General features: G+C 41.5%; 3 protein-coding genes across 3 annotated transcripts in view; all 3 read left to right on the top strand.

Moving 5' to 3' along the window:
- Positions 1-4: 4 nt before the first annotated feature.
- On the top strand, positions 5-7,580 carry TCTN2 (tectonic family member 2). Its single transcript, XM_015877813.2, has 18 exons — positions 5-157; positions 337-450; positions 729-802; positions 1,100-1,295; positions 1,522-1,622; positions 1,860-2,056; positions 2,286-2,424; positions 2,665-2,800; positions 3,443-3,508; positions 4,161-4,289; positions 4,556-4,633; positions 4,933-5,013; positions 5,441-5,552; positions 5,897-6,000; positions 6,370-6,526; positions 6,707-6,832; positions 6,969-7,057; positions 7,315-7,580. Exons 1-18 carry the CDS (start codon positions 79-81, stop codon positions 7,428-7,430), a joined length of 2,094 nt encoding a protein of 697 aa, XP_015733299.1. The 5' UTR covers positions 5-78; the 3' UTR covers positions 7,431-7,580.
- Positions 7,581-7,682: 102 nt separating this feature from the next.
- On the top strand, positions 7,683-21,056 carry ATP6V0A2 (ATPase H+ transporting V0 subunit a2). The gene is made up of 20 exons (XM_015877812.2): positions 7,683-7,910; positions 9,092-9,170; positions 10,459-10,556; positions 11,377-11,514; positions 11,802-11,902; positions 12,599-12,725; positions 13,490-13,572; positions 13,902-13,995; positions 14,299-14,511; positions 14,630-14,780; positions 15,435-15,574; positions 16,176-16,333; positions 16,812-16,902; positions 17,210-17,328; positions 17,754-17,964; positions 18,472-18,591; positions 18,825-18,944; positions 19,625-19,742; positions 20,256-20,427; positions 20,935-21,056. The coding sequence occupies exons 1-20, from the start codon at positions 7,794-7,796 to the stop codon at positions 21,035-21,037; spliced, it is 2,553 nt and encodes an 850-aa protein (XP_015733298.1). The 5' UTR covers positions 7,683-7,793; the 3' UTR covers positions 21,038-21,056.
- Positions 21,057-21,560: 504 nt separating this feature from the next.
- Positions 21,561-25,295, top strand: part of DNAH10 (dynein axonemal heavy chain 10) — a 49,714-nt gene continuing 45,979 nt past the window's right edge. Inside the window, exons 1-6 of the mRNA XM_015877792.2 lie at positions 21,561-21,905; positions 22,185-22,292; positions 23,449-23,513; positions 23,656-23,761; positions 24,014-24,129; positions 24,491-24,611. Coding sequence (XP_015733278.1) covers positions 21,701-21,905; positions 22,185-22,292; positions 23,449-23,513; positions 23,656-23,761; positions 24,014-24,129; positions 24,491-24,611 — 721 coding nt within the window. The 5' untranslated portion in view covers positions 21,561-21,700. The remainder of the gene's footprint in view (positions 21,906-22,184; positions 22,293-23,448; positions 23,514-23,655; positions 23,762-24,013; positions 24,130-24,490; positions 24,612-25,295) is intronic.

Here is a 25,295-nt window from a genome sequence, read left to right as displayed (position 1 = left end):
TGGTGTTTGTGAGGCGGTCTGTGGCACGGCGGGTGATTCCCGCCCTCCTGGTTGCCGTGGCAGCAGTGCCGCCTCAAGATGGCGGCGCTCAGTGACGCTATGGCGGCCGCCGGGCTCGGGGCGCTGCTGCTGGCGGCTCTGTGTGCGGGGCAGCCCGGTGTGTGGGAGGGGGCGAGGGGAGGAGAAGAGAAGGGGAAGGAAGGGATGAGAGGGGAGAGGGCCGCAGCAGCCTGTGCGGGCTGAGGGGGCTCGGCCTGGTGTGCCTCCCAGATGCGGCGCTTTGAGGGTTTCTGTGTTACAATGTGATTCTTTTCTAAACTTTCTCTTCCCCCCCAGTTTTTCAGCCTTCCTTTATCCACATGTCTGGGCTAAGAGTCAATTCGTTTTTTCTTGGAGATTCTTCAGGAGTTACGTTTTCCATTATTTTAGATGCTATCGATAAAGAGACAGGTAAGAACACTTTATTTATCTACCCGCTATTTCGAAAAATAATAAATATATTTGAATTCTTAACTTTTTTTTGTTGTTGTTGTCATTACAATTACCCAAATAACTGCAGTGCAGTTCAAAGAATCATCACAGAACTGTTGGAGTTGGGAGGGTCCCTCTGGTGCCCCATTCCCACATGAGAAGTTTGAAGTGACAGTGAAACAGATAACATACATATATATATATAATATATATTAATAATATATATATGTGTTTGTTATGTTTTAATTTTGATACAGGAAATTTGCTCCTTCCAAACTGCGGTGGAAATGAAAGAGCTGGTGACTGGGAATTGAGTGTAACAGCTGGTGTGGTATGTAAAACACTGCTTCTGCCCTAAGATAGAAAAGCTTGAGCAATCATATATTAAAGGCTGATGAAGTGCTAATGTAATATTAGTTTACTGACAGCTCAGTTAGAGTGCCTTCCCTTTTTGCCTTTGTTATGTCCCATCATCTGGATGCCCATGTTGGAAGTTGCTAAGGTGCAGCTTTGATGCTGGTTTCTTGTCTTTCTCCTTTCCCGAACTGCCTGTGCTTCCCGGCAGGTGATGATACAAAGAACAGTAATTTGGTACAAGCTGTTGAATCCATCATTTTGTGTTTTGCAGGGTTCATCCAAAGTGACTGTAACCTTCACTAGAAATCTCCAGTTATGTTTGCCCAATGCCACCGACTGCTGCACAGCACCTCTCTGTGTGGTGGAAACAGTTCAGGTTTTAGCTTGCAGTGGTTCGGCGATGCTGGCACGTCTCATAATTCAAGCTGAAATATATGCCAACTCTTCCTTTATGGGAAATGTGTCAGGTAAGTACTTGGATATCCTGAGGAAGAAATGGTATTTACTTCCCCTTTCTGTACCAGAAAAAAGAAAAGTAAAATTGGGAATTGGACAGCAATGAGAGATTAAATTTCTCTAGCATTTAAGGATTTATATGCAGGTGGGATTGGCTGTAATGCATGTTGTCTGCTTCTTGGGATTCCAGTCTGTATGACCTGAATTTTCTCTTCTTTTCTTGTAATTCTCTTACAGAAATCATGTCTGTCATCCCTAACCAGGTGTTTCAGCCCTTGGGCTCATGTCCTTGTGACTTGACAGATGGAGCTTGTGATGTTCGTTGTTGCTGTGATCCGGTACTTATTTCATATTAAACTTTGATGAAATGGTTTTAGAATTTCTATGTTCCTTCTGTTGTCTGGAGGGAGAATTACTGAGTATTTCAAAGTAGAAATAGGGTCTGCCTGGGTTTTGTGGTATTTCTAATAGTAAATATGACATCTGTCTACAGGGCTGGCTTGGTTATCTGCAAATACAGCACTAGAGGCCGTGGTGGTGCAATTATGGCATTAAGGTGTTCTTTTCCCTTCCAGGAGTGTACACCAGACTTGAAGCAGTTATTCAATGGATCGTGTTTCACTGGAGTGTTTGGTGGGGATGTAAACCCACCTTTTGATCAGCTGTGCTCCACACAGACAACAGAATATACTCCTGATTGGTTTCCCTTCCTTTGCATACAGTCTTCTCTTAGCAATACACCATTTCTTGGCTATTTTTATGATGGCTCTGTGTAAGTCTGAAAATATTTCTTTCCTCAATACACAATTTAGACATTACATTGAAACTGTAGCATGTATTTTTTACAGTGAAAGTTATTTTGAAATTATAAATCGATCACTTTAAATGTAAATGGAGAAATATAATTGGTACTTTGAGAGCACGGGACTGGAAGGCAGATATTTAATTCACCATGTAATGTGAGGAGTAAAGAATTGTTTCATTTTTGAACTTATTTGCAGTTCTGCACCCAGAAGTTCTGCACCCAGAGTTCGTCCATTTAGGATCCCTGTACAGGCTTCTCCTGGGAAAGTGTTCACTGGTTACAGAGCAGGAGATCCAATTATGACAGAAGATGACGAGTATTTTACCATCCCTCAGGTAATTGCTCCATATTTAGGAGCTTCTGATTCCTCTTGGCTAGTTGAAGTTCTCCATTTATCACATTCTTTTGTGTTTGTAACCAGATTCTGTAACTTGCTCTTATGAACTGGTGGAATATATTTTTCACCAAGCACAAAATCATTGTTAATAACAATAATTATCTTTCCTCATCCCCTGCCCACCCCTCCCCTTCCTTGCCTTTAAGGCTCACATACGTTTCTGTTCAACTACCTGCAGCCGTCCCTGGCAGGGCAGTGTGCTGGAAATGCCCCTGTAGCGTTTCTGCAGGACTTTGACGTGAGGTGCCTTTCTGATGCAGCATCTTACAAGGAAGGACTGTCCCATGATGTGAAAATCAACAGTGGAACAGGAGGTATGTCGCATAGTCCTAACAGAAATGTAGTTATGTTCTTCAGAAGTAGAATTAACGAGAGGACTGTTGACGTGGCAGCTACATGGCTATAGTTCAGTGTTTAGGGATGTTATAGTCCTATTTCTGATCACCTGCCAAGCTTCTCTGTATTACCCAGGACTTGGGATAGGAGAAATAGTGGGATTAGCCTTTGTTTCCCATTTATCTGTTTCTGGTGACTCATATGGCTGCATGTGGCACAAGGAAGCATCTCTCATCATGTTTTTGTATTCTTGGAACCTCCTTTTTCTGTCAAGAGGGTGCAGTGTTGTCACTTTAGAATTAGAAGTGCTTACTCTCTGCATTACAAAAGCATAAATATAAGAAATGTCATTCTGGAGTTTGAGATGATGCAATTACCAACATGAAGAGAATTTATTTTATGCTGTTTAATTACGTTGTCTAATTTTATTTACACTACCTTAGTAAGAAGCAGAGATAATTAGCTATGCTCTAACACATAACCTGCCTGGTTTATTACCAAAACTGGCTTTCTAAATACTTTTCTGCACAGTTTCTATAACAAAAAGGAGTACTTTGGATGTGAATGTTGTATATGATTCTTTTATCAGGATTACTGCAGCATTTGTTTTTTATTCTCAGACTTCATCCAACAAAATGTGACCTACAAAACCGTCACTGACAGGGACAAATTCATCACTAAAAGTGGTATGTTTCTGCTGTGTAATTAGTGTGTTTCTTTCTTAACCTGGATGACACAAGTGACTGGGGTGCCTAAAACATTTACCTGTCGTGATTCCTAGGAAGGATCTTGTGTGTATTCTAATATTTGAACAAAGCAGGCAGGGCAGGCAGCCTGTAAGCAGTGCTGGATGTGCCTGAATTTTGAACACTCTTGTGCCTTTTTAAGGTTCTGGAGCCAATGAAGCAGCTTTTATTTTAGAACAGTGGCTCCCAGTCAGTGGGGAGGGTAATGCAGGATAGTGCTGAATCCATACTAGCATGTATTTCTGGAAGATGATGGCCCTCTCAGCAGGGTGAGATAAAAAGAGAGGGACTCCTGAGTCCAGAGGGCCCCAGCAGCTGATGGAGTAAGGCCTTGTGCTGGGTTCTTAAGGAAGGGGTCAACTACAACAGGAGCTAGAACTGCAGGTGTTAGAATATTGATAAACGAAGGGATTCTACTGTAAATGCAGCACACTGTCCTTGTATGATGGGACTTAAACAGTAAAAAAAAAATGTTAAAAGGATGAATGATTTATCTTCCAGAATTTTGTTAGAGATTTTTAAGTTGTTTTTCAGTTACAGCTTTCTAATTGGCAGTACTTTTGGTTATGGTATGTTTTTCTTTCTTCTGCAGAATTTCCTCCTACCGTGGGCATTCCATTGCAAAGTATAACCTTTGCAGAGCATTATACATTCGTGTGTGAAGGTGACAACATAGAGGGAGTGAATGTCACAGTCTTCCAAGGAAATCTATATGGTGGAGGTATTGTGACTTTTCTTGTACAGATTTACTATTTTTTTTATTTCTTAAGTGAGTAAATTATTTGATAGTTTATCTTAATTAGTAATATTGATCAAAAAGAGTTTTGGACTCTGGAAAGAAAATGTATGGGGCAAATTTCTGCCAATTGCTATTATCCTGAATCTTCTGGTGCTCATGTAGGACAGAAATTTGTATCCTAAATAAGCAGCATACTTCCTGCTAATTTATGTATGGGAACATAAAGTCATTCCTTTATCTTTTACCAGAAATGCTGACGCAGAGATTCACGGCTGAATTTGTAAGATTAAAGAGTGATAATGCAGCAGAAGTGCCCAATAATCCAGGTAGTAATACCTCAGTTTGCTTCATAGAAGAACAGATTTTGGTACTAGATTGGTCATTAGCAGTGACCACGTTTTGTACCTTGTTCATACTTGTTCTGCTGGTGCCCCTCCTTCCCTCTTATTGTGTTGTCAGCTGTAATTACAGTGATTGGCTTTTAGGCTCAGTATTGATCATTTAAAATGGGGCTGTTGTAATGGAAAGTCTGTCTGTTTGCTTTGAGACTAATTACGTGCATTATTAAATCGATGTTAATGCTTATAGATTCATTTAAAATGTTCACAACTCCTTCTGCATTTAGGTTATCAAGTTGGAAACGCAGTGAGAGCTGCAAATGTGAATGCTTCTGATACTGCTGGCAGCTTAAGCATTTGGCAGCCAGGTACTGATTTGTAAGGTTACACCCTCAGCTTTCATAAATGCTAAAATGCTGCCTTCATATACATGTTTTACTTCTGAATCTATTCTATGCCGAATTGTGCTTTTCTACGCTATTCTCTAGCCTTTATTCCAGCTTAATTGAAGAATTTGCATTTAATGAATGTAAAGTAGCTTCAGTATCCTCAAACATCTGAGTATGTTGTATGAAGTTAAGGTTTAAAACCGAGCAGTTGTTAAGCTCATGAGATTCTTGAGCGTGTGAATTTGCTCTGTGTTGGAAAATGGAATTTGAGTAGACTTGATTCTGTATTTGAATTACACTGCTTGCTGTTTTGCATCCTAATATGTGCAATTTTTGCACAAAAATGAGAAGTGGGAGTTGAAAGGTCGTTGTGAGGATCCCTAAATAGGATCTTTTCAATTCATAGCTGACAGAAGTCTGTGTACGTCAGCCACTCACACACCAGTTTTGTTCGGGGTAGATTCTTTCTCTGGGTGCCTATTGGAAGTTGATGTCAATGAAGACTGCAGCCATTTAAGGTGAGCCACACAGATTTATTGTTCACTTGCTACCAGTTTCTACCATCAGCACAGTTGCATTCTTTTCAGAAGTTCATGTATACGTCACAGGTTTCTGTGGTTGACCCTCTTCTGTTTTTTTAAAGGGAAATCTATTAAAATGGTTTCATTCAGATTTCCATGTATTTAAGTGAGGGTTACGTTGGGGTGGAGTGCTTCCCTTGGGCAGATGAGTCAGTAGTTGAGGTTTGTTTTAACTGAGTAATAGCATCTGTCAGAGGACACATTGTATGGCATAGTGATGCTGTAACGAAGTTCATGCTGTAGATTTGCTTTTTGTATGAGCTGATGTTTTTATTTGGCAGAGAAAATGTAATCGAGAAACTGAATTCGTTAATACAAGCTACTCATGTTGGGAAGAGACGCAATTCCAATGACAGCAATCCCAAAGACTGGGTGCAAATTATACGTAAGTGATACTTGTAGTTTTATTCACAGCCCACGTCGCTATAAAAAGATGCACTTAGGATTGGACCACCTCCAAATAAAGCCAACGTGTAATTTCAGATGCCTGAAGGTACCTGGGTCCATGCATCCAGATATGTACAGATGTGTTTAATAATATACTGATGCTGTAGAGTGATGTGTCTGTCAGTCTGTTGATGTAATGATTTGGTGTTTTACTCCTCTGTTGAACTCCATACTTCTTCATGTATATTTCGTATAGAAAACACATTTTGTGCAGCAGTTATCAACATTTCACTGCAATATGACAGTAATACAAATATGGAAGAGATCATTTTGCATAGGATTTCTGTTTCACTCTGTTCCTCCACAGGATTGGAACCGTCTAACCTGAATATCAGTGGGAGCCCTGGAGATCTGAAGGGCATTTGCCCAGATGTTCCTGCCAACCTGAACATTCGGATCATTTTTGCAGCTGTGGGTGCAGTGTGGGGGGTTCCCAGGGAGGAGATACTGGCCGTGCAGACCAGGTAGAGCCCAGCTGTCTCTGATAGAGAAATGTTTCAACTTTGCAACTCGCTTACGTGTCATACCCGGATAAATCTGACAAAGATGTTACTTATAGTTTGTAAATCCTCCTTTCATGGCCTTGTTTAAGCTTTAAATTCCCACATACAGCCCTCTAGTAACGCTTACACACGTGCTTCCAGTTACTCCACAGTCACGTGGCAGTTCCAGTGCGGCCTTCCCTGTGCAAACCCTGGCAGCCTGCTGCCCATCACGGCTGCTGTGGAGTTCATCCGAGTGCCGGCTCAGCCCCCGGTTCCCATGAGCAGGTAACGTGTGAGATCTTTGACCCTTGATGTTAAGTTAAGCAGATAAAATACTAATTCACACTCATTAAAGGCTTATCAAAGGCTTCTACTTGTTTTGCTCCTGCCGTAGTTTAATAAGCACTTTTTTCCCCCTCAGATTTCAGATGAATTACACAGAATTTGACTGTGCTCGCAATGACATTTGCTGGCCGCAGTTGTTGTACCCGCTGACACGGTTCTACACAGGTAAAAACAACCAGCAACGTGGAATGCCACAAACAGCCTCTATTTTGTGGTAACATCATGAAATTTGGCCAATTTTGGTGAAGCAGTGATCTGTAGTGGGAGATCTAAACATGGTCCAGAAGCAGTGGTTATGTTTTGTTGGCTTTGTGTTCATTCCTGAGTTAGACTAGCACAAGAAACTCATCTCTTTAGGGTTGATGTCAAAACTAAAAGGCAGCTCTTGTGCTCATGCTTGTTTTTGCCCTTTCCCTTTGCAGGAGAGCCGTATTCTCAATGTCTGGCTGCAGGTCTGGCTCTGGCTTTCCTGGCCGTGCTCGCAGCAGTGCTGGGGAGCCCGTGCTTTGCTCAAGCGTGGGAGAATTTCTCTCTTTAAAAACCGTTGATGTCGGAAAGAACCGCTTTGTAAATATTTGAAATATTTTTATATTTTTATAAAAAGGACATAAAGATTTTTATTTCAAAACGAGGAAAAGCGCACAGAAAAATGATTGAGATTATTAAAAAGGGGGGGAAAAACAGGTAATCGCATCGAGTACTGGACTGCGGGCGGTGGGGCGGGGTTATGCCGTGCTCGGTGCCGGTCTCTCCCGGTGCCGGTTGGCCGCTCGCTCCGCCCGCCCCCCGGAAGCCGCAGCCGGGCGGGGCGTTGTGCCGCGCTATGGCGGCCGGGCCGGGAGCTGCGGCCGTGCCCGTTCTGTGCCGGCCGAGCTGAGCCCAGCCGCTCTGTCAGGCCGCCATGGGCGCGCTGTTCCGCGGGGAGCCGATGTGCCTGGCGCAGCTGTTCCTGCAGAGCGGCTCGGCCTACGAGTGCCTGAGCGAGGTGGGGGAGCGCGGCCTGGCCGAGTTCCGAGACGTGAGTAGTGGCGGCGGGGCGGGTTGGGGGTCCCGGCGGGCAGAGCTGCTGCCCGAGCCCTGCGTCCCCGCCGTGTGGTGTCCCGAGCTGGGAGGGGCCGTGTGCCCGTTGGGTCCTGAGCCCCCACCTCCCCGTGCCGGTACCCGACCGCTCTGTGGGAGAACTAACACTTACACCCGATGTGAACCTGCCCTGCCGCGGTGTGAGGCCGTCACTGCCCGGCCTGTTGCTGTTGGCTGCGAGCAGAGCCACGGCCTGCTGTGGTGGTTGTACAGAGCCTGAAGGCCTGAGATTCCTCCAGACCAAACCGTCCCATTTTCCCCAGCCGCCCCCGTAGTGCCGTGCTCCACACACAGCTCCGCTGCCCTTCTCCAGACCCACTCCCCAGCCCTGATATCTTCGTTAGTGAAGGGCCCAGCACTGAACACAGCACTCAGCAGCCCCAAGCACAGCAGGAAGGTCCCCTCCTGCTCCCGTCTGCACAGTTACTGATGCTGCAGGCTCTGCCCACCTGGGCACGGTGCTGCCCCACAGCAGGTGTACCTGCTCCCCAGGAGGCTGATAGAAACACCCAGCTGCTCTGTAAGCTTATTTCTCACTGTCAGGATGTGCCATGCCTGCTCCCACAGGGCAACTCACCTTGAAGGAAGCCAGCTGCGTGGCTTAGAGAATGGGTTGGGTAATAGTAATAATTAACTTTGTTACTGAACTGTCTTATAATTATATGATGCTTTACTTGGTGACAGAGACTTTGGAATTTCTCTTTGGAAATGCAGGTGACAAAATCTTTGTAAGGAGAACTTAAATGAATGGCTAGTTAGCAAATATGGCAGCAGGAGGAGGCACATCCATCAGTATACTGCTATAGAGATGTCTAGTGATGCTATTCCATGTAGTCCTGATTGGAAAGTTGAATATGCAGCCAGAGGCATTATGTTATGTACTCCTGGGGAGGTGTGTGAAAATATCTACAAATGCTTCACATTCCACATAGATTCCATGAAACTCCATAGCAAAAAATCCAAACAAAAACCCAACAAAAAGAAAGCTGTTTCTATCAAGGTTCGTGCTTGTTAATACGAAGTCTTTAAGCAATGTTTTAAAGTGGTAGGAGTAAGCTGTGTTTTGCAGGGGGGGGGTTGTTTTTATGTTACCTAATGAGTATTTTATCCTTCCCTCAGCTCAACCCCAATGTCAGTGTCTTCCAGAGGAAATTTGTGAATGAAGTAAAGAAATGTGAAGAAATGGAAAGAATTCTTGGTGAGCTTTATTTTCATACCTGCCCTTTCTCATCTGATGTGTTTCTCAAGTTTATATTGCTGGAGCAGAACTGTAGTGTTGATTTCAGCTACAGCTTCTATGTTTGATTTTATCCTAGTGTTGTGCTGTCTGAATTTTGCAGGATCTTATGAAATGTTTGTATCCACGGGGAAGGTCTGTGTGCACTCATGTGCTGTACCTGTAGATCTTCAGAGCCAGAGGTGGCCTATCTGGCTACTGTGCTGAGTTGGGTCAGAACATACAAATTAAGTACATCTACAGCTGGAGACTGCACAGCCTGTGGGCAATTCCAGTGTTTTGGTGCTGTCTGTCTCGTAATTCTCTCAGCTTTAAGTTTTACTTACTGTACAATGTATATGTATTAAATATTGCTGTTCTGTTTCTTCTCTGAAGTGAAGAAGAGTTGCTGAGTTGTTGCTGATGAATAGTTAAGACTGTTTCTGTACTGAATGGTTACAATACTGCTGGGGAAACAGGAGCTTTGTCTGGATATTCCCTAGGCTATAAGATAAATCCCTTTTTTCTGTTGTTTTTTTCTTGTCACATTACACAACTCAGCACTGTTCAACTTCCAAGCACTCCCCAGATCATCTCAGGTTATTAGTAATTGCTTTCACGTGGCAGTCAATGCACAGAGGAAAGGCTGCAGAGCTTTATCAAGATGGACTTCACTGCAGCGTACCCTGAGGAAAGGTTATTGCTGAAGGATTCTTTTATTACAGCGTCTTAGTGGGAGCATGTGCTGGTCATGCTTTATATCCCAGCAGCTATCATGGCAGTCGCACTGCCCAGTGTGAGCTGCATGTCATGTTGGGTTACTTAAGCCTCTTTGTTTGAGCGCTGTATATTCAAACATGAGTTGTTGAGCAGAAGGACAGTTTTGTTGCAGATGGCATTAGAAAGCATTACTCACAACAACAAAGGCGTGCTTTGTAACGTTAAAAGCTTAAAAAATGCTGGTGGTTGGAAAGAAAGCTTCAGTCAGACACTTCTGAGGATGGGTTCCTTCTGCAGGCTTCCAAGAGGAGTTCTGTGTTCTGAACACATCATCAGCACCTTCCCTCTGTGGAGGGCTCACCCTTTCCTTGTGTTCTTTTTGCTTTCCTTGTGTTCTTTTTGAAGACTGTATGGTTGCAAAAATGAAGGAATAAATTAGTGAAGGCCTGATGCTGTGGTGTGAGTGGCACCCTCACAATGGCTGGGTAGCGCTCTAGGGAATGTATGCGATATGCTTATATTACTGATTCTGTTTCTCTTCTTGCTCCAGGTTATTTAGTGCAAGAAATTAAAAAGGCAGACATTCCTCTTCCTGAAGGAGATGTTGCTCCTCCTGCCCCGTTGCTGAAACACATTTTAGAAATCCAGGTAACTTGTTCAAGTACCAGTTGCCAAAACTGTATTACTGGGTATTGGAACTCCATTTCAAATTGGATCACCTCCTGTTTCACCACTTATGACCTAATTTACATAAGGGCATGTCAGGAGCAGAAGCCTTTCCTTCTCTTTTGGATTTTGTGTTCTGCCTGCCTTATTTCCAGGCCTGCTTTGAGAATGTTATATTGTCACAAAATCACTATGAAAGGCATAAAGCTGACTGAGGGGTTTGTAGTCACCTCTTCTGTTTTGATGGATTGGTGCATTGCGCTGTCAGATAAATTGCTGTATGTGGGTGTAGTCTTTCAGCCTCGTTTATTGCGTTGGGATTTATCCAGGACTTTTGTTGCAACCTTATTATTCAGGGTATGCGGGAGTTCTTAGTACCCGAGGCTCTGCAGTTTCCCATGTTGGTTGCTTAGTGAGCACAGAGTGCTCTTTCCTCTGAATGCTTTTCCTGGTGTGCTGAAAGGAGAAACTTGTAAAATGCAAATATGCTTCTGAATGATGATGTCTTTTAGTGTAAGTCTGTCAATAGAATAGGTAGGTGTCTCACACTCTGTGCTATTCCAGGTTCTAATTCCAAGTGTATCTTAGCTCAGAAATAAAAGAGGATCTCAACAGCAGACTTAATGGATTCTGGTGGTGGATCAGGCACACTCAGTATGAAGCAGTCTTTGGCAGACTGAGTAATAGCATTTATTGCACTTAGGAATTTGGAAAACTATAATTCAGCCAAATTAGCATGTACTTAAAATTAACCCTCGCCAGTTTCTAAACCTGATTCTATGTCACTTATTTTGTGCAACAGGAACAGTTGCAGAAGCTGGAGACAGAATTGAGGGAAGTAAATAAGAACAAAGAGAAGCTGAGAAAAAACTTGATTGAACTTACGGAGTACACGTGCATGTTGGATGTCACACAGACGTTTGTCAGGAGAACAGCTGAGGTAATACTGCAGTGTCTGGGTGCTATTGTGTGTAGTGTGACAATCCTGTTGCATGCTGTGTTATTTTGATGTATAACTTGTTCTGAGAAAGGTGTCTTTTGCAGAAGTGACTGTTAGTTGCTGAGCGATTTGGTTGAGATCCCAAGGTCTCCCCATAGCTTGAGCTGAACACAGGAAATCATTTTGTGTTTGTGTTGAAATTATTTAACAAACTTTTCTTCCTGTGAATAAAAAATAATTATTTTTTGTCCTGAAAGCCACGATTGATTTTTCTTTTTCTTTCCTAGTACGAGTCCTGCTTACATATAAATTACGAAGAATTTCCATCTGTGGAAAATGAGCCATTTGCAGATTACAATTGTATGCACAGACTGGGTGCCAAGCTGGGGTAGGTATGGTTCAGTCCAGATTTGCCAGGTTGCCATGCTGTGCTGCTTCTGAACTGCTTGAAGAGCTGCTGTAAATAACAGGCTGTTTTCTCAAAAGATGGGGTGTTGCGTGAGTCCAGTGATTTCAGACAAGCCAAACCATCTTAGGGTGAGTGGCCCAGTTGTACCTCAGAAACAAAACTGGATTCTTTGAAGAGATATGTTGGATTGCACCAAAAACTGTCACAAAGCTTCCATAAAACTGAGTATGTGTGCTAAGGAAGAATCTCAAAATGCCCTAAATTGTGATTTTCTTCTACTGTTCAAACATATTTCTGGTATAAACACACTGAGTCAGTACTAACGTAACATTAATAATGGTATTGCCTACTTGCCTTTAAAGTGATGTATGGATTCAACTCCCTGCAGTGTCTTTATGAAAGTAAACAATGAGTGAAAAATTGAGACCCTTACTGCCATAGGCAGAGATGATGTTAAACGTTCTGTTTGTTTCCTCAGGTCTGTAGTCAATTTGTTTTCCAAACAGAAATCGCCTCTTTATTTTACATACCACTTAGTTCCTATGGAGAGTGATGCTTCCATCTTTAGAGGTGACATGTTAGATTATTGTGGCTGCTATTCCGTGATGTGATTTACTGTGAGATTTTAGCTTTTCTTGATTTTGACCTATTTATCAAACCTTTCTTTGTCCGTAGCTTTATATCTGGGTTGGTTCACCGAGCAAAAGTTGAAGCATTTGAAAAAATGCTGTGGAGAGCCTGTAAAGGATACACTATTCTGACGTATGCGGAGCTCGATGAATGTCTGGAAGATCCGGATACAGTGAGTAAACATTATAACTGAGTTTATTGTGTTTGTACTTTCGTAAGACTTAAAATAATTGCTGCTCAGCTGTGCACTAAATGGAAATGATTTCCCAGTGCTTTTGGAGGCCTTGTGGCCGCCTCCTCTCTACATCCTCTGCTCTGGGCTGGGCAAACCCAGTGTCCCCAGCCACTGCTCATACATCTGACCCTTTGCTGTGGGGTAGCTGTGACTTTAATTGGCTGCTGTGATCAAAAAAAAGCATAAATGACTGCTTGGGTATTTATTTACTAGGTCTATACATGGTATTTTAACGTCCCTTTTATTTGTTCATTCAGTAGTTAAGGGGAAAAAAAAAGTTGTCTGTCTTCTATTAAAAAAAATCTCTGAACTTATAAAATGCACTTTGTCCGTCACCAGTCAATGTTATCAAAGTGAAATGAAATTCTGCTTTCATTCTAATTTGTAACACTTAATTTTCCAGAGGTTTTTTCTAACTTGTAATTTAGAAGTGATGAAATAGAATCTGTTATTTCCCTGAAAACTTTGTTTTTTTCTGATCTACCAAAAAACAAACTAAAAAAACCAACAAACCAACCAACTCCTTAGAAGTATTGGCACACTTGAGTTTCAATTTTGATCTTAATTAAAATGGTGGAGTGCCAATGGTGCTGCTAATGCCTTTTTCAGATTTTACAGTAAAAGAATGTGTTTGAATAATGACGGTGTACTTGAGTGCTTGGTTGAAAACAAGCTTCATTAACTATTTTCTTTTCTTTAAGGGTGAAACCACAAAATGGTTTGTGTTTTTAGTGTCCTATTGGGGTGAACAAATCGGCCAGAAAGTTAAGAAGATTTGTGACTGGTAAAAATTAATATATGTCATTTCTTTTCATCTGAGTTCTTTTCTTGTTTGTTTTCCTCCACTTCCTTAGAAATGTTGATTTTATGCAAGTCTTTGAAGCTTCTTTTTCCATCTCCTCAACTGCATCTAGCTTTAAAAATTGGCAGTGTACAAGTCAATGTGTGGGTTACTTTATCTGCAGTCCTTATTAAGTGTGGGCCAGATGGTGAGACTCAGCCAAATCTTGCCTATAGTTATTAGATGGCATGCTGCAGATTTGACTGGGACCTGATGTTGGCTGTGTTTTGTTTTAGTTTAGTTATTCAGAATGGATTTCTGTGTTTCTGTAGTTACCGCTGTCATGTGTATCCCTACCCAAATACTCTGGATGAGCGCATAGCAGTTGTTGAAGGGCTGAGCGTTCGTATTCAGGACCTTCGTACAGTGAGTAAATTGTAATGATGTTTTCCCTTTTCACTATAGGCAATAACTTAATGTATTGCAGCATTGAATGTATTAATATATTTCTGAAATACAGGCAGCTTTGGATCTGAACATGATCATGTATACTTTGTGGTCTTGTGTTGTATGTATTTATTAAACTACAGGGTCATTCCACTGCCTAAAACAGAAGGCAATGCTCATTGTGGCCTCTTGCGAATCTTTGGACAAATAGTGTGTGCTTTTTCTGCAGTTAACATAACTGTTATGTTTTCAGTGAAATCTCATTTTTCTGCTTGGACAAAGGTTCTGCATAAAACTGAGGATTACTTACGCCAAGTTCTGTGTAAAGCATCTGAATCCATCTATACATGGGTTATCCAAGTAAAGAAGATGAAAGCCATTTATCACGTACTCAACCTGTGCAGTTTTGATGTCACAAACAAGTGTCTCATTGCTGAGGTTTGGTGTCCAGTGGCTGATCTGCAGAACTTGCGCCATGCTTTGGAGGAAGGTTCGGTAAGTCAGCTGAATGCTCGCTGCTGCTAGAGCTAAAGCTTCTGCCTCCATCTGACTGTACAAGTAGATTAAACATCAACTGAGTTTTCATGCATCTTTTGTTTCCATTTGTAAACAGAGGAAGAGTGGAGCCACGATTTCTTCATTCATGAATACCATTCCAACAACACAACCTCCTCCAACTCTGATACGTACCAATAAATTCACCTCAGGGTTCCAGAACATTGTTGATGCTTATGGAGTTGGAAACTATGGGGAAGTGAATCCAGGTTGGTCCTCTGAACTATGAACTGTATTGTCATTATTGCTCACCTGGTTTGTAAAATAGTGTTTAAGCACCTTGCTAAGTGGGACACCACTGGGGGCAGAATGGAAGTAAACATACTGCTAGTAATTAGGTGTTGTAGATCATCAATAGCTCATCCAAAGTACAGATGGTGCCCCATGTGGTAAGTTGAGATTTGATTTTTGATGCATTCTTTCAGCATTAAGAATAGTGAAAACGACTGTATGTTGATATGCTTTACCTTGGATGTGAACATATATTTAGGGGAAAGAGGAAGATTGGTAATGGCTGGTTGCTCTTGCTGAGGTGTGAAGCTCATCACCTGGGTATAAGACAACAACCTCGCTTATATAGCCATGTTAGCATAATATCCTTCTGTGTTTTGTAGCTATCTTGACTGACAGCACCATGCGATGCTGTACAGAAGTATACTTATATATATTAAAGCAAGCTTTAAATTGAGTTAAATTTATATTTAACTAAGAGAGATCTCTTAGTAAGGGGTGAAATGTCCTTCAAACTTAAGAATAAACAAATTGTTTGGGAGGTTAAAAATAGTTGATTGCTTATGCATAATTCAGATACCACCGTCATCTGTTGTGCTGTATGTCTGAAATGTATCTTGTTGCCATTGCAGCTCTCTATACCATCATCACTTTTCCCTTCTTGTTTGCCATTATGTTTGGAGATTTTGGGCACGGTGTGCTAATGTTCATCTTTGCCCTCCTGACAATACTGTATGAAAACCATCCTAGATTACGAAGATCACAGGATGAGGTAAAAGGAATTATAAACTTAAAGCTCTTAAGTTTCATCTTCTGGCCTTTTTATAAAGGAGTTGGAGTTTGAATTTCATGAGACTTAATTTTATCTTTTAATTGAAGGGCTTAGAAAGCAGGAACTGTTGCATATCTTATTAGAATGATGTTTAATTAAGATTGATTGCAGGTGGCTTAACTTCTTGAGTTAAAGTCTAGGGGAAAAAAGTGTGGCTTAAGAGGACCATTAATTACTGTGATGGTGCCAGTGAGAGAAGTGTCAGTTTATGTCACTGGAGCTTGTGTAGGGACTCCAGATCTCTTCAGTCACTTTCAAGTAAAGCTGTTATTCTGAATAACAGAACAGCTAGCTCTGTTGCCTAAATCACTTGGCAGAAATCTGCAGTGTGCAAAGGTGAATCTGCCATTAAGTGACTGTTCCTTGTAGACTGCATATTAATGTGCTTAAAGAAAGTTCGTTTTCCATTTTTATTGGCCTCAGGTTTCTTCATATTATTTAATGACTGTTTGCAGGAATGTTTGGTTTATAGAAGTTTTTGTATGGCCAGAAATGCATTGGTAACGTGATTCCTCTTTTTTTCCCCCCAATATATTTACAGATAATAAAGATGCTATTTGATGGCCGTTACGTCATCCTATTGATGAGTTTGTTTTCCATATACACTGGCCTTATTTACAATGATTGCTTTTCAAAGTCATTAAATATATTTGGTTCCGGGTGGAATGTTTCAGCAATGTTTGAACAGAACGCTTGGCGGTAAGTGGTATGCCTCTGTTTGCTGTGCCATTAAAGCAAGAGTGTTTCCTGCAGCAGGTTCACTCCTTGACCCTTCAGCTGGTCTTTTATTTGAGAGTAATAATGAAATGTAGTGAAATCTAGCAAGGGCGGAGGGCTCAGTCCCTTCTACACTTAAAATAAAGAATGCAGTGGTGATTATTTAGAAACAAAGAATGCAAAAAGGTAAAAGAGGTTATATTACGGGTAATCCTTTGGGTGGTGGTTTAGCATTTTTCTCTAAAAGATCTCTTAAAACAAACCATTGTTCCAGCGGAATGGATAATAAAGTCTAAAAATGTATTTTTCAAAGACGGTGTGAATTAAGCCTAAATAAAAGGTGCCCAGGTTGTTGTTGTTGCTGTTGGTTTTATTTTCCACTAGCAAGACTGTTTTTACTTAAATTGCTTTATTCTTTCATAGTCGTGTCAGATCTGATTGTGGTTCTCTTTCACTGCAGTCCTGAGGATCTGAAGTCTCATCATTTTTTAATGCTGGATCCAAATGTTACTGGCGTGTACAATGGAGTTTATCCCTTTGGAATTGATCCGGTTAGTTTTATTGTTTTCTGTTATCTGTTGTACTGATCAGTCATCTTTAAGTTAGATTTTGGTATGATTAAGTTAGATTTGGTATTATTAGAAAGATAAACTTACTCTGGGGGACAAGAAAAAGCATTTCTGTTTTCCTCCTCCATTCAAAAAGAGATTTCCCTTAATGAGCCAAAGATTGAACTGTTGCTGCACATTTCAGACTTTGTGATCTCAGGTGGAATGCAGGTCTCCAGAGAAAGGATATTGCTTTATTCCTCCCATTACATTGCTCTGAAATGTGTGTATCTTGTCATTTCTTCCTCAGATTTGGAATTTGGCAAGCAACCGTCTCAGTTTCTTAAATTCTTTCAAGATGAAAATGTCTGTGATTCTTGGAGTGGTTCACATGACATTTGGAGTTGTACTGGGAGTATTTAACCACTTGTAAGTACAAGAAGTCATGATAACGTTTCTTTTGCCAAGTCTGTCATTATATCAGTTAACCTGGCAAGAGAAATGGGGATGGCTGTGTGTGTTTGGTTTTCATCAGCAAAACCCAGCATAACAGTAATTGTCGTTAAAAAAGAAAAGCAATAACAGTAAAAAAAAAACAGTAAAAAAAAATCTTTCACAAAACTTAGATTATGAGTCAGTATTATGCCAAAAAGTCTTTCACTGTTTGTTAAATGCAAGCACATGCTTCACATAGTATTGATTTCTAGCAAAATACCAGGTTAAAATGTCACTATGAAAAAAACACTTTTAGGTCCTACATTCAGTACTGCTCTTTACCCCCCCCTAAGTTTGCCTCCATCTCACTTTGTGAAACTTACTTATTCCTTTTTTTTTTTTTCTTCATTATCTTTTAGACATTTCAAGAAGAAGTACAATATTTGTTTGGTTTTTCTTCCTGAGCTTTTGTTCATGATGTGCATCTTTGGCTACCTTGTGTTCATGATTTTTTTTAAGTGGTTAGCATACTCTGCAGTGGACTCCACAACTGCTCCAAGCATTCTGATTCAGTTTATTAACATGTTCCTGTTTGCTGGTGGTGAAGAAGATGCCTTTTATACTGGACAGGTTAGTAGTTTTCTTACAAGCTTCTCCGTGCAGTTATTACTTTACCAGTCATGAAAGGCTGATAGCTGAGTGCACTCTGCCTTTCCCTGGGGAGGGGAATGAATCAGACTAAGGGGAAATTGAAGAAACATTACCATTAAAAATTGTTTTTATTCTTCAATTGTAAGATTGGTGACTTGTGGAGGTATGTTTCTAGAACAAAAGCCCCCAGTTTAGAACTGAGGTGAGAGAATAGTCATATTCCTATAGATTTGTTGCTTGCTTATGTACAGTAAATAATTCTAAGACAGCGAGCTTCAGTAATGCCTTAATCTAGAACTCAGTCCTGAGGATGCTGGGTGTCTGTAATCTCATTTAAGAGGGTGATTAATGTAATATTTAGGTGCATTTCCAATTTGGATTGCATATGCATTGCAATCTATTTTTCTTAGACTTATTGAAGGAAGGCTTATTTTAATTTTGATTCTGTGATCTGGTCTTATGTTGTTTCTTTCCCTCTATGAACAGGTTGTTCTACAGAGATTTTTATTGGGTGTTGCCTTTCTTTCTGTTCCTGTAATGCTTTTTGGAAAACCACTTTATTTATATTGGTTGCACAGTGGAACTCGAGGCATTAGAACGTACAGGGTAAGCATTGACATGTGCTTATACAGTTCTTCATTATAGAACAATTCATCTGGTGTGTTGCTTATAGAGAACATCATAACTCAGTGCTTCTACAGAACTTAGATAGCTCTTCTGTTCTAACTCTCTGGTCCTTTTTGCCTTGGAGAATATTATTTTCTGTGCCTACTTTAAATAAGTATAAAAATCGACACCAAGGGTTCACTTCACAAACATAATGCATTTCAATTTTGCAGCGTGGCTACAAGCTAATTCGGAAAGAAAGTGAAGAGGAACTTTCTCTGCTGCAGCCTCATGATGTGGAGGAAGGAAGCAGTCATTCAGATACTGGGCACAGAGAAGAGGATGGAGAGGAGGTAGTTAATTTATCTCTGATTAGTTTGTCCTTGAAAGGAAATTAGAAGTAGAAAATCAGGGAGATAATCATGGAAGCTTCCAAGAAGATGAGCTGAGCCTTTACAAAGGCCTTAATGCTAGAATGCAATTCATATATTTTTATTTGTTGCAATTTTATCATTATTTCTTGGTTCATTCAGATTGCTACAGCAACCTACCATCTATCTGTAGTGGAGAACATTAAGAGTTAAATGCTTTATTTGAATCAAACTGTAGTCTCATCTTTAAATTGACAAAGTAGGGTCAAATTCTTCCTTTTTAAATGGTTTTATAGGCAAAAAGAAGGCTGTGCAGCTTCCTGTTAATTACGTCTGGCTTTTCCCGTAGATCAAAGTTTTTTATAGTTGAACATTAGATCTTGTGACAAAATTTCTGTAGAATGGGACCTGGGGGAAACAAGTTGCATTCCTTGTCCTTCCTATTGCTGTTTTCTACTCATTAAACAATTTTACCACTTCCACTGATTTCATGTGAATTTAAAGCCAGACTGATTCAGATTCCCAGTGTGTATCCTATCACTGGGGGAGGAGAATTTTGTCCAGTGATGGATTTTCTGTATACCAAGATTTGCAGATGAATGCTTTTGTTTCACTTCGTACTCTGGTATTTAAACGGATACAAATGTGTTTTTGTGTCTTAGTTTAACTTTGCAGATGTTTTTATGAATCAAGCCATTCACACCATTGAGTACTGTCTAGGATGTATTTCTAATACAGCCTCGTATCTGAGACTCTGGGCATTAAGTCTTGCACATGCACGTAAGTATTTCACGTTGGTTTTGGTTGCTTTTTCATCCTGATGAAGCTGAAGTGATGCTGCTGTGAAATTATCTTAATTTCAAAACCAACCAACCAACCCTGTTTAAACTAATAGCTAATGAAGGTTCCTCTTTGGAACCTTTCCAACATTTCTCACTGTTCTTTGGAGGCTATTACCTGGCACAGTGTTATCTCACGTAACAGTGGAATGGCATTTACAGTACCATTTATTTTCCATTAGTTGACTAGTTCTGAAGGTATTTAGGTATTTGCTGAAGTCTTAATATCAGTGTAAAGTGTTGCCAACAGTAGATGCTATTTTGAAACCAACGTGTAGGAAAGGGGTGGGGGGGGAGAAAGGTGGGATGGGGTGGAGGGTTTCCTGCAGTTCCCACATTCAGCAGATTCTGTAATCCTAGTTAAACCAGAGTACAGGTTAGGTAGAGTAGCTCACTTGATTGTATGCTGTACCAACATGAATTATGAAAGCTGTTTGTTTGTTTGTTTCAATAGAGTTATCAGAAGTTCTGTGGCAGATGGTGATGAGAGTGGGTCTCCGTGTGGACACATCCTATGGTGTCTTACTGCTAGTCCCTGTTCTGGCCTTTTTTGCTGCGTTAACAGTTTTTATTCTTTTGGTCATGGAGGGGCTTTCTGCTTTTCTCCATGCTATACGACTTCACTGGTAAGTTTTAACTCCTTGGTTTTTTTACTTACTTCAATCCAGTATATACTGGTTGCTTTAGAAGGATTTGGGGTCAAAATATTAGGGGCCCTGAAGTGAAAATTGTAACAGCCTAATGCTATTTTAATTTATCTAATCACATTGAATGTGTGGCTTATTAGTTTGAGTATTCCTGGGTATTTACATTGAACCCATGTATTTCATTGGCTTATGATCTATACTGACCTCTACCACATTGAATTATCATGCAAATTATGAAACAACATATTAGGAAGAAATGAGAAATAAACTATAACAGCAGGATTTCTAGGCCCTTGAGGAACAGCAGGTCTGCCTTTGTGCATGAAGGTTGAACAGCTGCACTGAAAGTCTGAGTGGTGGGGGTAGGGCTGGTGGTGGGGTTAGGATTGTTGATGGGGTTGGGGCTGGTGGTGGTTGGTTTCTTGTGCTCCAGGTGTTGACAGTTATTATTTAATATCCACTGTGTGCTTTTTTATCTTCTTACAGGGTGGAATTTCAGTACAAATTCTATACCGGTGGAGGATACAAGTTTACGCCTTTCTCTTTCCAGCACATTTCTTTACATTTTAATAAAGATGATATAGCATAGTTCAGTTGCTCTCAGCAAAGTGTTTGGGATCGTCTGTTCTTGTAGGACAAAGTATTTCTCACTGATTGCCTTATACCACAGCCAGATAATCCTGCCATGCGTACCTCCCATAGAAATACACAGCAGAGCTGGAACATCGTGGGTAGACACATTTTCCTTAATAATTTACAATGTGAGTTAAATTATCTTAGAGATTGTTACCACATGTTCTAAATCAGCTTAGCTGTTTCTGTTTGTTAAGGATGTTCACTTTCTTGACCGACTAAGGTCACATTAAACATGAATTACTCTATACTTCAGCAAGCCGCCATCTCGTCTACTATGGGACCTCAGCACTGCAACAGAAGCAATGTCTGTTTTCATTATTTATTTATTCTGCAAGGATGATAAAATACAGACTTGTGCACAGCAACGCGTCCTGCTCGTTACAAATAAAACCCCATTTACTGCTCAGTTCCCCTCAGTTCCTGTGGAGCCGTTCCGTCCCTCACAGCGCCCCTCACGCAGCCGCCATGTTGGCGCGTGGCGCCCGTTAGATGGCGCCGTGTGGCCGCCATGTTGGCGCAGTGGGGCCGTTAGATGGCGCCGTGAGGCCGCAGTCGGGCGGGTGAGGCCGTCGTTGTTTCTGTGGCGACCGAGCGGCGTCGGTGTGTGTGTGCCGCCATGAGCCTGGGCGACGTGCGGGTGCAATGGGTGCGGGATCGAGCTCTCGCTGCACTGGGACTGACCGACGCGGCGCCTTTCGAGGAGCTGCTGAGCCGCAATGGCGGTGAGGCTGAGCAGGCCGTGCTGCGCTTCTTCACCCGCGGGGCTGAGAACGATGAGGACGTCAGGGCCGTGCTGCTGCTGCGGGCCGGGCAGGCAGCGGGTGAGGCCGCCCTGCTGTGTGCGGGGCCTCGGTTAACACACACTTCTTGTGGTCCTTTGGCCACGTTTTTCTGTCCTTCTCCTCCATGCTGCATTTGTTCCGTCGCCCAGCCCGGTTAATGCTCCCCTTGCCCCTTTCTACATTCCTCTCTCTTGAGCTGTGTCCCATCCCCTTAAACCCTGCCTACATCTCCTATTTTCAGACCCTTTCTCCTCACATCGTCACTGTTAAGGGCTGGTTCTGTCTCGCTTCCCTGATTTTTTTGGTGTGTGTTTGCAGACGAGGGTGGTACAGATGAGCTGGGAGGTGAGCAGGAGGATGAAGGCTCTGATAACTTACCTCCTGAGCAGCTGGGTGAGGCTGCCTCCGCTGTGGAGCTGGAAGGAAGTAGGTGATGCTATGGGGAAGTTTTAACACTGGTGGTGATGCACTGGAACAGGTTGCCCAAGGAGGCTGTGGATGCTCCATCCCTGCAGGCATTCAAGGCCAGGCTGGATGTGGCTCTGGGCAGCCTTGTCTGGTGACTGGTGACCCTGCACATAGCAGGGGGTTGGAACCAGATGATCCTTGTGGTCCTTTTCAACCCAGGCCACTCTATATTTGAGCAGCCAAAGCATTCAGGTTTCAGGCCTTTGCTATGGGGGTTTGGTGTGACTTCTCAACACAGCCCTCAGAGCAGATCCAGCAGCACTTGTAACATCATCAGCTTCTAGTGCCTGGAAAGCAGCTCTGATGTTGTGGATGGGGTCACGGGCAGAGAGGTGAACTAATGGTTTCTGATGAGTTGTGTTCCTCTGGAAGAAACCTCTCCTGGTACGGCTCTTTTATGTTTTGATGGGATGAAAGAGGCTGACTAGGATATAAAAAACTCACACAGCAAAAACACAGCCAGCAAACACATTGTACTCACAAAAAGGGAAGAATAAAGAAAAAAAAAGGTAGAAAGGGTGTCAGGAGAGAACAATGATTTTCTATGGCTCAGAGATGCAATTTTCTTCTCTATTGTCAGAATGTTTATAACTTTCAGAAGCTTCTGAAGCAGTCATTTGCAGAAGCAAAGAGTTGTGATCTGGTATTTTATACCATTTTCTATCATATTTTATTGAGGCAATAGGATAAGGCAACTTGGAAACTCCAGGGCAATTAGGGAATTATACTTGAAGAAGATGAGAAGCCAGGTTCCCCAGCTGAAGTGCCTCTATACCAACACACACAGCTTGGGAAACAAACAGGAGGAGCTGGAAGCCACCATGCTACTAGGAAATCACAATGTAGTTGCAGATAGAAACCTGCTGGGTAAATTCCCATGACTGGGATGTGGATGTTGATGGATTAGGATTCAGTCCTAATAATGACAGCAATAGTGCTGTCCTATGGGGAAACGTATGGATGGTAGGTTGTTGAAATGCAGTGTTGAAGAGGGAAGAAAATGCTCAGTTAAGTAGATTTAGAAGGAAAATGAAAGGATCTATCTTATGTGCTGAGAATACCTGTGCTTTAAGAGAGTTCCTTTGTGTTATTTTTTCTTAATTTCTTGTGTCAGCTCTCTCTAGTGAGTCTGCAGTGGGTGAAGTAGAGCAAGGACTTACAACAGAAGATGCTACGCAGGTGTGTTGCATTTCATTCTGATCTTTTTTGTGTTTAAACTAATGATTCTATCCCTTTGCTCACAGAAGGCAAAACTTTTTTTGCTGTTTAGAAGCATGTCAGCAAATAGCAAATCATTCTTCCTTTATATTCTCTGTTTCAGTTAACAGAACAGAAAACTGACAAAGTGTATTTCTATGTGGCTCTTGATGAATTTCCTGAAGAATTTGCATCGGATTCTACTGTATACTTTTTAAGAGACACCAAAGGTATTTGTCCCGAACAACTGATTGTTCAGCATTTCCAGTCTTTGTGTTAATCCCAGAGCTACATAGGACACGATAGGCCTGCAGACTATAAGATCCAACCATCAGTCTGACCTGCTGAGTCCTGTCATTAAGCCGTGTCTCTTAGTGATGTGTCCACCTGTCTTTTAAACACCAAGGGGGATGGAGTAGTTTTAATAATTACTTTTTGTACCAAACAGTTAGATCTGTGCTGATTCTTTGTATACTCTTTAGAAGAAGTTGCTGAACCTATTGACCTGACTGAAGCTGAAGTGGTTCTTCCTGAAGTGATTCAGTTTGGTTTACTGAATGATGATACTCTTTCGATGCTAAATAATATCTTCTCAAAGGTAAATGTGTTACAGCTTATATATAAGGAGTTTTCAGAGTTTCTGTGAGTCATTTGCCTGCTTAGTACTCTGCTGACTACTTGGACTAATTGTATGAAATACTGGTATTTCATGAACAACCTTCACGTGCCAAAATGAAGTTTATGCTAATACTTGGAATATTTGGGGAAACAAAATATCACAGAAGTATATGGAGGGCAGTCATTATTTAACTGAATTGCCTGGGCCTATCTAAGAAACATTTAAGAATGTGATATTAAGTATTTTTATTTCTGTGCTGATAGATTTTTGTGAAAGCATACCAGCTCCTCCCACCCCCAAATATAGACCATCTAATCTGTGGTACTTGTCTGAATTATAGGAATATTCACTTGCTGTCTCCTCTGATCAGCAACAAGAGGAAGTGCAACCTGAAGGGTACCATGATGTGAACAGGCAAAAATTCATGGGCTTTTCTCATCCAGCTCTACAGCAAATTGAAGGCAGGTATTTTATCTGTGCTAGCACTCTGCTGACTGCAAGACAATAAAAATAGGTTCACCTAGGAATGGCTTTGCTTGGAATAACAAATACATTCAGTTTCTGGGGAAGCTGCAGATCCGACCAAAGTTTCTCTTGCTGGTAACAGTAGTATTTACTGCTCTGAAGCACAGCAGTCAGTATGGGGAAATGGGCTAATTCAGTGACATTCTTTCAGTCTGAAGTAAGAACTTGAGAGAAAGTCAGCATGCCTCGTTTCTTCCCACTATTCAGAAGACTCTGGCCATTGCTGGATATAGAAAGTGATAGACCAAATCAGGCTTTCACTTGTGGCTTTAGCATTTCTTCTCTGACATGGGTTAGTGTACGTGCTATTGAGGGAAATGTAATGGTGTATACTAGGAGGACTGATAATTTTCTTCAGCAAAGCCCTAATCCTAATTCTTAACACTTAGTGATTGGATTGATGCTTGAAAGCTGAGAGTTTTTCAGTTATTTCTATGAATATATCTTAGTATTGTGTTAACTATAGAGCAACTTATGCCTTTTGCCTTATTGTCAAACCGGCAGAGAGTAGGCGATAAGCTGCCTATACTCAAATAGACAATAAAATGGAAGGTGTAAGCCATTTAGTGATGTTACTGTTAACAGTGCTGGTGGAACAAGGCAGTTAATTTTAAGTGCCT

Source organism: Coturnix japonica, chromosome 15, assembly GCF_001577835.2.
Source record: "Coturnix japonica isolate 7356 chromosome 15, Coturnix japonica 2.1, whole genome shotgun sequence".
Classification (NCBI taxonomy): Eukaryota; Metazoa; Chordata; class Aves; order Galliformes; family Phasianidae; genus Coturnix; species Coturnix japonica.
Note: the sequence above shows the minus strand (reverse complement) of the source record. Positions and strands in the feature narration are given on the sequence as shown.

Excerpts from the sequence above, each read along its gene's own strand:
- ATP6V0A2 (XM_015877812.2), top strand. The coding sequence starts at position 7,794 with ATGGGCGCGCTGTTCCGCGGGGAGCCGATGTGCCTGGCGCAGCTGTTC. Across the intron at positions 7,911-9,091 it reads GCCTGGCCGAGTTCCGAGAC|CTCAACCCCAATGTCAGTGT; the intron begins GTGAGTAGTGGC and ends TCCTTCCCTCAG. Across the intron at positions 9,171-10,458 it reads AGAAATGGAAAGAATTCTTG|GTTATTTAGTGCAAGAAATT; the intron begins GTGAGCTTTATT and ends TTCTTGCTCCAG.
- TCTN2 (XM_015877813.2), top strand. The coding sequence starts at position 79 with ATGGCGGCGCTCAGTGACGCTATGGCGGCCGCCGGGCTCGGGGCGCTG. Across the intron at positions 5,014-5,440 it reads CTTAAGCATTTGGCAGCCAG|CTGACAGAAGTCTGTGTACG; the intron begins GTACTGATTTGT and ends TTCAATTCATAG. Across the intron at positions 6,001-6,369 it reads AGACTGGGTGCAAATTATAC|GATTGGAACCGTCTAACCTG; the intron begins GTAAGTGATACT and ends GTTCCTCCACAG.